The sequence below is a fragment of the Hyla sarda genome, chromosome 4 (genome assembly GCF_029499605.1).
Source record: "Hyla sarda isolate aHylSar1 chromosome 4, aHylSar1.hap1, whole genome shotgun sequence".
Taxonomy (NCBI): domain Eukaryota; kingdom Metazoa; phylum Chordata; class Amphibia; order Anura; family Hylidae; genus Hyla; species Hyla sarda.
The window spans coordinates 34032393-34045884 of NC_079192.1; the positions used below are offsets into that span (position 1 = coordinate 34032393).

A 13492-nucleotide genomic window follows, 5' to 3' on the forward strand; every position below is an offset into this window, starting at 1 on the left:
GATTGTGTCCCACTTGTTGATTCTTCACAAAAAATTACAGTTTTATATCTTTATGCTTGAAGCCTGGAATGTGGCAAAAGGTCGAAAAGTTCAAGGGGGCCGAATACTTTCACTATGCACTGTATGTGATCCTGGAGATGCAGTGCAAACCCAGTCAGGTTCATCCCTACCCTCGCCCAAATTACAATAGGTGCGCTATTGTACATATAGCATGTGCATCCATTTTGTAAGCCAGCAGGCTGTTGGGTCACTAGGTTATTATAGCAGGTAACATGGGGTATAGCCCGTTTTGTTATCGTGTTGAATACTTGGCAAGAAAACCCATAATATTTCCCTTTCTCCGGCATTGTGATGGATAATCCAGTATTATTCTGTACGTTATCTATGCATCCCGCGCTTGGTCTTGTGCGAGGAATAATGCTCTTGGGGTTTGGCCTGCAGAGCGCACAGAGCTGTATTGTGCAGTGTGGGGATGGCGGCGGCTAATCGTGCTCGGTACTGCTGTACTCCTAACCAGACTGTATGGACCGGAGGAGACTTATTAAAGGGATTGTATTGTAATATGGAGAAGACATCTACATTTTGTAATGTTTTGTGCGTTCAGTTGTATCTGTTTATATGTGACTCAGTAAAGGTTGTCTTGTATTTTCTGGAAAGGGTTTAGAATGATGTCGTCTAAATCTTCGTATTGCGCAGTGATGTGAGAATTGGGCGCATCGTAGGTTTGCTTGAACAGTTAAGTTGGCACTTGGTTGAATTCCTAAATGGTTACCATGTTTGGACACCTTCATGCAGGTCACATTTGCTCATGGAAAAATCAGCAATTGTTCCCCCCCCCCCCCCCCCCCCAAACTGATTTTATTTATTGTTCTCAGCTTTTCTTAAAGGAGGTTTTTCAGGAATATATAATATATATGTGTGTGTGTGTGTGTGTTTTTTTTTTTTTAATATATCAACTGGCTCCAGAAAGTTAAACAGATTTGTAAATTACTTCTATTACAAAATCTTAATCCTTTTCAGTACTTATGAGCTGCTGAAGTTGAGTTGTTCTTTTCTGCCTAAGTGCTCTCTGATGACACCTGTCTCGGCAGGAACTGTCCAGAGTAGAAGCAAATCCCCTTCTGCTCTGTGCAGTTCCCGAGACAAGCATAGATGTCAGCAGAGAGCACTTTTGCCAGACAGTAAAGAACCAACTCCACTTCAGCAGCTGATAATTATTGGAAGGATTAAGATTTTTTTAATAGAAGTAATCTACAAATCTGTTTAACTTTCTGGAGCCAGTTGATAGAGAGATCTATAGAAAGATAGATAATATCTCTAAGTTTTTTTTTTCCTGGAATGCCCCTTTTTAAGGGTACGTTCACAGGCGCGGATTTTCGCAGCATATTTGGCTGCGGATCCGCTGGTGAAGGCCCCGCTCTATGCTGGCTTTACATGTGCCTGCTAGTAGCGGCAATACGCCGCTACCAGCAGGCACAGTGCAGCGATGTGCGCAGCGTACTCTGAGCTAGGCAGAGGGCTCCCGCGATGTGCGAGTATACTACGACTCGCACATCGCAGTGTGTCTTCTGGTAGCGGCATATTGCCGCTACGAGCAGGCACATGTAAAGCCAGCGTAGAGCGGGGCCTTCACCAGCGGATTTGCAGTGTAAAATACGCTGTAAATCCATGCGTGTGAACGTACCTTTAAGGGGCACTGTCACTTTAAAACAAAAACTAATCTTTTACATGTTGTAGAGACATGTTCAGTGTTTATACTCCAACCAATTACTTGAAATAGTCAAGAGAAGAGCGCCAAAAGTGTTCTCTCCTGATTCCATGCCACGTGACTGAGACGGCACCATGAGTGGAAAGAGAAATGCTCGGACCCTGACTGATCAAAACTTTTGCCATGTCTCAAGAAATTCCACCTCTTTACAGTCTGGTTTTCTTCTTTTTTTATTTTTTATTTATTTTTTTCCTTTTAGAAAAATGTACAACTCCCACACCTATCTGTTCTTATTCGGGCACGCAGTTCTGTGCTGGATCCCTGCCATCAGGGTTTACTACCGCATTACGATGCTGTTTTGTTGCCATCATACATGACGTGTTCCATCACATGACGATGGCAGCCAATTCGTGGCTACCTAGGTGACCCTATTATAGCCACAGCATTGTACCAAAATAACCATGAGAAGTGACTGGTAAAGGCTATGACCGCAGGTGTCGGCACAGAGACAATGGTGTAGGGTTAGGGCTCCCAGTTTAGCTTTAACCCCCCCCCCCCCCCAGTGTCTGGTACAGGTGAGCTGGTGGGGGAGATATAAGATGGAGTGTCACAATGTTAGTCGGTGACTGACTGTCGCACATGCGGATGCAGCAGAGCCGTGCACTTTGCACCTAGATGTTGGTTATCTTCATGCACCACGTAATATAAAACTGCCAGAGCCACCTGTTGTGCTGTGCCTGTCAGCGCCGTGTATAGGGGGGGGGGGGGGTCGATGGCGCCAGGCGTGTCTTATGACTGCCGAATTAGTACAGACCTTCATTACTATGAGCAGTCAATGGGAGAACGCTATATGTAATGTATAAGAGGGTTTTAGTAAAGGGTACAGAGGTCGTGGCCCCTCCTGGCCCTCTGCTACATAAAAAGACTCCTGCGTCTCGCAGTTGGGGTCCTATTACGATTTTGCATTGGGGCCCAGAAGCTTTGAGTTACGTCGGTGACTACAAAGTAGCGGACATGGGTCCCTTTGGTTCTCTGTAACATTATCATACCCACTCTGTGCAGCATTATATATACCAGTGGTCTCCAAAAATTTTGCAAAACTACAAGTCCCAGCATGCCCGGACAGCCAACGGCTGTCCGGGCATGCTGGGAGTTGTAGTTTTGCAACATCTAGAGGTCCACAGTTTAGCGACCACTGGTATATGGTGTGTGTGTGTGTGTGTATGTATGTATGTGTAAAATATATATATATATATATATATATATATATATAATATTAGTACACAGTGGGCACATAGCAGTCAATGCCAGGGCCATATAACAGATCCGGACCACACTGATCCCTAATAGGACATCTTAGTTCTATCTGTTCCTGGGAAAGCTGGTGGTCTGTCAGTGTCACCCAACTTTTGTAATGTCCTGAATGGAAAATGCATGGATTGGAAAGTAGTAGAAATCCAACCATAAAACCAGTTAGGCATAGGTTATGGGCACTTTGTGGTAATGACACTTCCATTTTACATATAGCTTTTAGTATTTGCCCTTAAAGGGGTACTCCTGGTATCCAGTGCTTTTTAGCTGCTGAATACTACAGAGGAAATGGGTTTTCTTTTTGGAACACAGAGCTCTCTGCTTACATCACGAGCTCAGTGCTCTCTGCTGACATCTCTGTCCATTTTAAGAACTGTCCAGAGTAGAAGAAAATCCCCATAGCAAACATATGCTGCTCTGGACAGTTCCTAAAATGGACAGAGATGTCAGCAGAGAGCACTGTGGTCATGATGTCAGCAGAGAGCTCTGTGTTCCAAAAAGAAAACAATTTCCTCTAAAAAGTACTGGAAGGATTAAGATTTTTTTTAGTAGAAGTAATTTACAAATCTGTTTCACTTTCTGGCACCAGTCGATTAAAAAAAAAAAAAATAACGTTTTTTCCACGGGAGTACCCCTTTAATGAAAGCCGTGATGGATCCTTCACCTATAAGCTATTATGGCCTCCTGTTAAAGCTTGCCCACAAAGGAAAAAGATGGCCGCTTGGCTATTTACAGCCTATCCGCGGCTGTCTTAGATAAATGGGTGCTAAAAAAAAAACACAATTTGCATAACACCTATTGACTTTAATGGACATAGCAACGGGAGCCGTTCTGTTTATGTAACTTTGGAAGGGCCTTACCGGCCATCTTTTTTATTTTTTTATTTTTTTTTTTTTATTTTTTATTTTTTTTTCCCCTTTGTTGGCAAACTCCATAAAAAGGATACCTCATGACGGAAGTATACGAAACAATATACTTTTATTTTTATTTTAGTGGATGGAATCATATAATGTAAAACACTATTTTATCTGCCTATTTTCGCAGTATACTGACTAAATCGGCTAGATTGAGGCTGCAGAGATCTTATTCTAGCCTCCCCGTGCCTAATGGAGACGTATAGCGCGTATGTTACTTATGGGAATAAGAGGAGATGACAGGGTTCCCTGTTGTGTATCTAGTCGAGGAGATATATGGCCTCGTGTTGCCCATAGCAACCAGTCAGCATTTCGCTCTCATTATAGAATGTAGTGAGGCCTCTGGTTGCCGTGGGTGACAAGCAGCGTTTAGCTACATGTGACCTCTTGTAATGGTTTCTGTGGGACACAAAGGATTTGGGATGTGTACGCCATGTAGCCTGCGGCTATATTATGGCAAGAGGTGATTTACAATGAATAATTCGGAAGTTGATGGATTGGGAAATGATGAGAAATAAGGAGGGGGAGCTGTATGATGTGACGTCTGATCCTACCGCCATAGGGTGATGCAGAAAGGAAGGGGTGTTTTACATGGATTCTGTTCAGGCCATTAGGGTCTGTTCACACGTAATTGATCTGCTGCAGATTTCACTTCTTCCCAATAGGGGCTGACAAAGACATGAGGAAGCTATATATGACCTAGGATGCCCCTCCTACTACAGGGTAACACACACAAGGAAGCTATATATGACCTAGGATGCCCCTCCTACTACAGGGTAACACACACAAGGAAGCTATATATGACCTAGGATGCCCCTCCTACTACAGGGTAACGCACAGAAGGAAGCTATGTATGACGTTGGCTGCCCCTCCTACTACAGGGTAACACACAGAAGGAAGCTATATATGATGTAGGCTGCCCCTCCTACTACAGGGTAATGCACAGAAGGAAGCTATGTATGCCCTAGGCTGCCCCTCCTACTACAGGGTAACGCACAGAAGGAAGCTATGTATGACCTAGGATGCCCCTCCTACTACAGGGTAATGCACAGAAGGAAGCTATATATGACCTAGGATGCCCCTCCTACTACAGGGTAACGCACAGAAGGAAGCTATATATGACCTAGGATGCCCCTCCTACTACAGGGTAACGCACAGAAGGAAGCTATATATGACCTAGGATGCCCCTCCTACTACAGGGTAACGCACAGAAGGAAGCTATATATGACCTAGGATGCCCCTCCTACTACAGGGTAACACAGAAGGAAGCTATGTATGACCTAGGATGCCCCTCCTACTACAGGGTAACACAGACATGAGGAACCTATATATGACCTAGGATGCCCCTCCTACTACAGGGTAACGCACAGAAGGAAGCTATGTATGACGTTGGCTGCCCCTCCTACTACAGGGTAACACAGAAGGAAGCTATGTATGACCTAGGATGCCCCTCCTACTACAGGGTAATGCACAGAAGGAAGCTATATATGACCTAGGATGCCCCTCCTACTACAGGGTAACGCACAGAAGGAAGCTATATATGACCTAGGATGCCCCTCCTACTACAGGGTAACGCACAGAAGGAAGCTATATATGACCTAGGATGCCCCTCCTACTACAGGGTAACACAGAAGGAAGCTATGTATGACCTAGGATGCCCCTCCTACTACAGGGTAACACAGACATGAGGAACCTATATATGACCTAGGATGCCCCTCCTACTACAGGGTAACGCACAGAAGGAAGCTATGTATGACCTAGGATGCCCCTCCTACTACAGGGTAACGCACAGAAGGAAGCTATATATGACCTAGGATGCCCCTCCTACTACAGGGTAACACAGACATGAGGAACCTATATATGACCTAGGATGCCCCTCCTACTACAGGGTAATGCACAGAAGGAACCTATATATGACCTAGGATGCCCCTCCTACTACAGGGTAACGCACAGAAGGAAGCTATATATGACCCTGGGATGCCCCTCCTACTACAGGGTAACACACAGAAGGAAGCTATATATGACCTAGGATGCCCCTCCTACTACAGGGTAACGCAGACATGAGGAACCTATATATGACCTAGGATGCCCCTCCTACTACAGGGTAATGCACAGAAGGAACCTATATATGACCTAGGATGCCCCTCCTACTACAGGGTAACGCAAGGAAGGAAGCTATATATGACCCTGGGATGCCCCTCCTACTACAGGGTAACACACAGAAGGAAGCTATATATGACCTAGGATGCCCCTCCTACTACAGGGTAACGCAGACATGAGGGACCTATATATGACCTAGGATGCCCCTCCTACTACAGGGTAATGCACAGAAGGAACCTATATATGACCTAGGATGCCCCTCCTACTACAGGGTAACGCACAGAAGGAAGCTATTTATGACCCTGGGATGCCCCTCCTACTACAGGGTAACACACAGAAGGAAGCTATATATGACCTAGGATGCCCCTCCTACTACAGGGTAACGCAGACATGAGGAACCTATATATGACCTAGGATGCCCCTCCTACTACAGGGTAACACAGACATGAAGAACCTATATATGACCTAGGATGCCCCTCCTTCTACAGGGTAATGCACAGAAGGAACCTATATATGACCTAGGATGCCCCTCCTACTACAGGGTAACGCAAGGAAGGAAGCTATATATGACCCTGGGATGCCCCTCCTACTACAGGGTAACGCAGACATGAGGAACCTATATATGACCTAGGATGCCCCTCCTACTACAGGGTAACACACAGAAGGAAGCTATATATGACCTAGGATGCCCCTCCTACTACAGGGTAACACACAGAAGGAAGCTATATATGACCTAGGATGCCCCTCCTACTACAGGGTAATGCACAGAAGGAAGCTATATATGACCTAGGATTCCCCTCCTACTACAGGGTAACACACAGAAGGAAGCTATATATGACCTAGGATGCCCCTCCTACTACAGGGTAACACACAGAAGGAAGCTATATATGACCTAGGATGCCCCTCCTACTACAGGGTAATGCACAGAAGGAAGCTATATATGACCTAGGATTCCCCTCCTACTACAGGGTAACACACAGAAGGAAGCTATATATGACCTAGGATGCCCCTCCTACTACAGGGTAAGGCTGGGTTCACACCACGTCTTTGCAATACAGTTCCCGTATCAGTTTTTTTTTTATTTAAAAAAAAAACAAACAAAAAACGGATTCCTCAAAACCTGACTAAGGGTGCGTTCACACGCTCTTTGTTTTTGCGGGTATTGCGCTGCGTATTTGAAAGTGGGCGGGCTCTTCTCGGCTGTCCGCAGCAGATTTTTCACGGAGGAATTTACGCTGCGGAAAATCCGCCGCAGTCCCTACTGACTTCAATGGGGCTTGCGGCGGGATTTTCTGCAGCGTAAATTCCTCCGTGAAAAATCTGCTGCGGACGGCCGAGAAGAGCCCGCCCACTTTCAAATACGCAGCGGAAAAAACCTTCAAAAACCAAGAGCGCGTGAACGCACCCTAAACGATCAAAACGTGTGTACAAATTTTAATCCGTATACAGTTTGAAAAATGATGTCCGGTTGCCTTTTATTTTTTTTTAAGAAAAAATAATATACGTTTTTAACTTTTCACTCCACTATGACTAAAGTTTCACTTGTTTGATTGACATTACAATAAAAAAAATAAAAAAAAAACTGTGCAAATTCAAAAACCGGATGGAACCGTACGCACATACAGTTCTCTACGGTTCCCATTAAAATAAATAATAATAAAAAAAAGTATACATTTCAATACGTTTTTTTGCCCGGACCAAAAACTGTGGTAGGTTACTGTTTTGGGTACGGGGGGGAAAAAAAAACTGACAAAACTGTACTGGGTGAAAAACTGATAGAAACTGATGCATACGGTTTTCAAATTGAAAACGTATGTGGGAACGGTGTTGCAAAAAATGTGGCGTGAACCCAGACTAACACGGCTCGGAGGAAGCTATATATGACGTAGGCTGCCCCTCCCCCTAGGGCAGTGTTTCCCAACCAGGGTGCCTCCAGCTGTTGCGAAATGACAACTCCCAGCATGCCCGGACAGCCGAAGGCTGTCCGGGCATGCTGGGAGTTGTTGTTTTGCAACAGCTGGAGGCACCCTGGTTGGGAAACACTGCTCTAGGGGGTGACACACAGGAGGAAGCAGTGTGTATATTATTACTACACACAGGTGTCCGGGGTGTATACCGCTGCAGTTTTGGGATACACCTGTTCCCATCCCTGTACAGAGAGCACAACAGTTGAATACAGGGAGCGGCTCCAGTCGCTGTTAACTCCTTCAATGCTAGAAACAACAATGATGGCTATGCTATGCTATGAGGAGTTTACACTGCGGAAAATCTGCTGCAAGTCAGTAGGGACTGTGGCGGATTTTCCGCAGCGTAAACTCCGCTGCGGAAAATCTGCAGCGGACAGCCGAGAAGAGCCCGCCCCTTTTCAAATATGCAGCGGAAAACCCCGATCAAAAAAAAAATCAGCCCGTGTGAACGTACCCTAACTCAGTGTTTTCCAAATAGTGTCTCTCAGCTGTCCAAATATGCTGGGAGTTGTAGTTTTGCAACAGCTGGAGGCACACTGTTTGTAAGACACTATTCTAACAGGTGGTAAATTCTTAGTCTCCACTGGAAAACATTTTCTTTTAAGTCAACTGGTGCCGGATAGTTAAACAGATTTTTAAATTACTTCTATTTAAAAAAAAAATCTTAATCCTTCCAGTACTTATCAGCTGCTATATATACTAGAGAGGAAGTTATTTTCTTTTTGAAAAGACCACAATGTTCTCTGCTGACACCTCTGTCCATTTTAGGAACTGTCCAGAGCAGGATAGGTTTGCTATGGGGATTTGCTCCTACTCTGGACACTTCCTAAAATGGACAGAGGTGTCAGCAGAGAGCACTGTGGTCAGGCAGAAAGGAAATTCAAAAAGAAGAGAACGTCCTCTGTAGTATACAGCAGCTGATAAGTAATGGAAGGTTTAAGATTTTTAAATAGAAGTAATTTACAACTCTGTTTTAACTATCTGGGACCAGTTGATTTAATAAAAAAAATAAAAATAAAATAATTTTTCCAGCGGAGTACCCCTTTAAATAAGAAAGGGGAGCAATCTTTGTTTTTCATACGTGATGAGAATTATGCTGACAGGCTGAATACACTGTAATAGTACAGTGTATTCTACCAGTATCGGGTGATTGCGGTCAGTCCCCTTGTGGGACTAGTGAAAAGTAAAAATAAAAAATGTTCATCAAATAAAGTGTAATAAAAAAATTAATAAATCACACATATTTGGAATGGACACGTCCGTAACGACCCGACTAGAGATGAGCGAACTTACAGTAAATTCGATTCGTCACGAACTTCTCGGCTCGACAGTTGATGACTTTTCCTGCATAAATTAGTTCAGCTTTCCGGTGCTCCCGTGGGCTGGAAAAGGTGGATACAGTCCTAGGAGACTCTTTCCTAGGAATGTATCCACCTTTTCCAGCCCACCGGAGCACCGGAAAGCTGAACTAATTTATGCAGGAAAAGTCATCAACTGCCGAGCCGAGAAGTTCGTGATGAATCGGCTTTACTGTAAGTTCGCTCATCTCTAGACCCGACCAATGAAATATCTTATTTATCCCTCAAGTTGAACACTCTGGAAAAAAAAAAAAAAAAAACATTTTGTTAATCTGCCTCCCCCCCAAAAAAAAACAAACATTTTGTTAATCTGCCTCCCCCCCCAAAAAAAAAAATAATAATTAAAACAAAGTGATACATATGCAACAAATTGTACTAATAAAAATGGCAAGTTTTTCTGTGAAAACAAAAAAAAAAAAAAAAGAGCTCTAAGGTGAAAAATAAAAAAGTAATGGATCTTGTAATGTGGTGACACTAGTATTAATTATTATTATTATTATTATTATTATTATTATTAAATATATATATATATATATATATATATATATATATATATATATATATAAAAAAAAATTTTTATGTTTCTATTATGGCAATGTAGTAAAATTAACCTGTATAAATTTAGGATCGCTGTAATCGTTCTGACCCACAGAATAAAACTTTAATGTTAGTTTTACCATTATGGGGAATTACATACATTTTAAAATGCGCAAAAAAAAAAATTACCAAATTAAATGTTTGTATTTATTTTTTTTTTTTCAATTTGACCTGCGAAAAAGATATATAAACCCCCAAAATGGTGGTACAACCTGTCCCAGAAAAAAAAAATAATAATAATAATAAAACAACCGTCCTAAAACAGTTCTGAACTTGGAAGCTGACAATGGGAAAAATGAAAATAATAATAATAATTGCTTGAGCCAAAACTTTTTTTTTTTTTTTTTTTTTTTTTTTTTATATCAACTGGCTCCGGAAAGTTAAACAGATTTGTAAATTACTTCTATAAAAAAGAAAATCTTAATCCTTCCAATAGTTATTAGCTTCTGAAGTTGAGTTGCTGTTTTCTGTCTAACTGCTCTCTGATGACTCACGTCCCGGGAGCTGTGCAGCTCCTATGGGGATATTCTACCATCATGCACAGCTCCCGGGACGTGACATCATCATTGAGCAGTTAGACAGAAAACTTCAGAAGCTAATAACTATTGGAAGGATTAAGATTTTTTAATAGAAGTAATTTACAAATCTGTTTTAACTTTCCGGAGCCAGTTGATATATATAAAAAAAAGGTTTTGCCTGGAATACCCCTTTAAGGGCCCCAAAGGTGTGCCCATGGAAGGGGTTAAATTCATTCACAATAGGCATAGTTACAATTGAGAAGTAGAGAGCGTCAACCTAGTATAGGACAAATCCCAATGAGGTTGTTGCGTGGCCTTTGTGATGTCCTGGTGGTTGTTGGGTGTCATCCACACCTCAGGGTTGATTGCTCCCCATTTGTAACCATGCCTGATGTTGTTGTTGTTGTTGTTGTTGTTGTTGTTGTAAATGTCTTTTTGAGAGATGTTTTCACGTTTATTTTGTATGACGTGCCGATAGGGTTTCCGCCGTGCCGGTATTTTGGCCACCCTGTCGGGATTTATCCAACCAATCCTCCAACTCCCGGAATGTTGCACCAAATGCTATACCAGTGTTTCCCAACCAGAGCACCTCCAGCTGTTGCAAAACTACAACTCCCAGCATGCCCGGACAGCCGCTGGCTGTCCGGGCATGCTGGGAGTTGTAGTTTTGCAACAGCTGGAAGCACCCCTGGTTGGGAAAACACTGACCTATACTATATACTACTGTATAGTCCAACATACTGGGAGTTGGAGTTGGAGTTTTGCAACAGCTGGAGGCACCTCTGGTTGGGAAATGCTGACCTATATTACTATATAGTCCAAAATGCGGGGAGTTGTAGTTTTGCAACAGCTGGAGGCACCCCTTGTTGGGAAACACTGACCTATACTATATAGTCCAAAATTCTGGGAGTTGTAGTTTTGCAACAGCTGGAGGCATTCCTGGATGGGAAGCATTGACCTGTACTATATACTACAATATGCTGGGAGTTGTAGTTTTGCAACAGCTGGAGGCACACCTGGTTGGGAAGCATTGACCTATACTATATACCACTATATAGTCCAACATGCTAGGAGTTGTAGTTTTGCAACAGCTGGAGGCACCCCTGGTTGGGGAAACACTGACCTATACTATATAGTCCAACATGCTGGGAGTTGTAGTTTTGCAACAGCTGGAGGCACACCTGATTGGGAAGCATTGGCCTATACTATTTACTACTATATAGTCCAACATGCTAGGAGTTGTAGTTTTGCAACAGCTGGAGGCACCCCTGGTTGGGAAAACACTGACCTACACTGTATACTATGGTACTATACAGTCCGACGTGCTGGGAGTTGTAGTTTTGCAACAGCTGGAGGCACCTCTGATTGGGAAGCATTGGCCTATACTATATACTACTATATAGTCCAACATGCTAGGAGTTGTAGTTTTGCAACAGCTGGAGGCACCCCTGGTTGGGAAAACACTGACCTACACTGTATGCTACGGTATTATACAGTCCGACGTGCTGGGAGTTGTAGTTTTGCAACAGCTGGAGGCACCCCTGGTTGGGAAGCATTGATATATAGTATAACATGCTGGGAGTTGTAGTTTTTTGTTTGGGGCAGCTGCTGAGCCACAGGCTGTATCTGACCATGCTGGGATAAAAAAATAAAAAAAAATCGCTCAAAAAGTCCCATCAAAACAAAAATGGTACTGTTAAAAACTACAGATCAGGGCGCAAAAAAAATGAAAAAAGAAAAAAATATATGTTTTTAAAGGGGTCAGAATAGGACAAAATTTCCCCCACATGTGTATCCTATGATGTTACGCATATATAATTAATTATGCAAATTAGCATGGCCGATATTTTTTGTAAGAAAGGTGGCGACCCTACATGCCAATGAAGGGACCTGAGGGGTCTTAAAAGCTGATAAAGATTTCCCCGTTATTCCACTTTTCTCCTGACTTAATCAGCTTAAACCATCACAAAGTAAATGTGCCCTTTTAAGTGGTAACCGTATTACTGTACACACAGTCCCCGGTTGCCCCCTTTTAGTAGCCGGCAGGCATGATGTCTTCATGTGTAAACCGGGATTCCCCTTTTTTATTCCAGGAGCCTCTGGGACATTGTTATGGTTGTTCTGTAGGGGCCCATGTTTCTTGTCTGAGCTCGGACCACCTCAGTGGCATTCCTGGGGCCCCTGTAGTCAGTACGGGGGCTTTGTGACAGTACATTTTTTCTGGCTGCTATAGGAGAATGGATTGTGTAAATACACACGGATCATCCATATGACACAGCGCAGATCTGAACCGATCCATGGTGGAACATAAAACCCCTGGTCCGTGGTGCAGAGGCCTCCAGATTATAGTGTCGGGCCTTCTCCTCATACCAGACACATGACCCCACCTACCATGTTCAGTTTACAATATCTCTGCCGCCTTTATATCTACACTGCTGCTTTTCTAGTTTTTATGTTTGTAGGGATATGCAGACTTGTGTATGGCCAATGTACCGTTAAAGGGGTACTCCGCCCCTAGACATCTGATCCGCAATCCGCTGCTTGGGACCCCTGCAATCTACCTGCTGGCTACCCGGCATTCGTTTAGAGCGTCTGGTGCAGTGTCGGAGGCTCGTGACGTCACGACCACGCCCCCTCAATGCACGTCCGTCACGCCCCCTCCCATAGACTTGCATTGAGGGGGCGTGGCTGTGACTTAACAAGCCTTTGCCCCGCATCTCCAGTCATCTGGCACGGAGTGTAGCTCGCTCTGTGCACCGGATGTCTTGGGTGCCGCAGCTAAGATCGGGGATAAGATGTCTAGGGACGGAGTACCCATTTAAGGTAGAGCTTCATTGCCTTCTGCCTATAAGGGTAGGCTCACTTTAGGACCACGCAATCTACCTGCTGCACCTGGAATTCGTTTAGAGCGTTGGGTGCAGTGACGGAGGCTCATGACATCACAGCCGCTTGTGACGTCATGGTCAAGCCCCCTCAATGCAAGTCTATGGGAGGGGGCGTGACGATGTCACGCCCCCTC

At 43.8% G+C, this 13492-nt stretch overlaps 1 protein-coding gene across 6 annotated transcripts in view; it reads left to right on the top strand.

The window, feature by feature from the left end:
- The window catches only part of DOCK6 (dedicator of cytokinesis 6), a 148611-nt gene that overhangs the window by 12554 nt on the left and 122565 nt on the right, over positions 1 to 13492 (top strand). For 4 of the 6 annotated variants that reach the window (XM_056570462.1, XM_056570463.1, XM_056570466.1 and 1 more), the window contains exon 1: positions 4284 to 4396. The exons of the other annotated variants lie outside the window; for them this stretch is intronic. In XM_056570462.1, the coding sequence (XP_056426437.1) occupies positions 4326 to 4396 (71 nt within the window). In that variant the 5' untranslated portion in view covers positions 4284 to 4325. Of the gene's footprint in view, positions 1 to 4283; positions 4397 to 13492 lie in introns of those variants that run through there. 6 annotated transcript variants of the gene reach the window in all.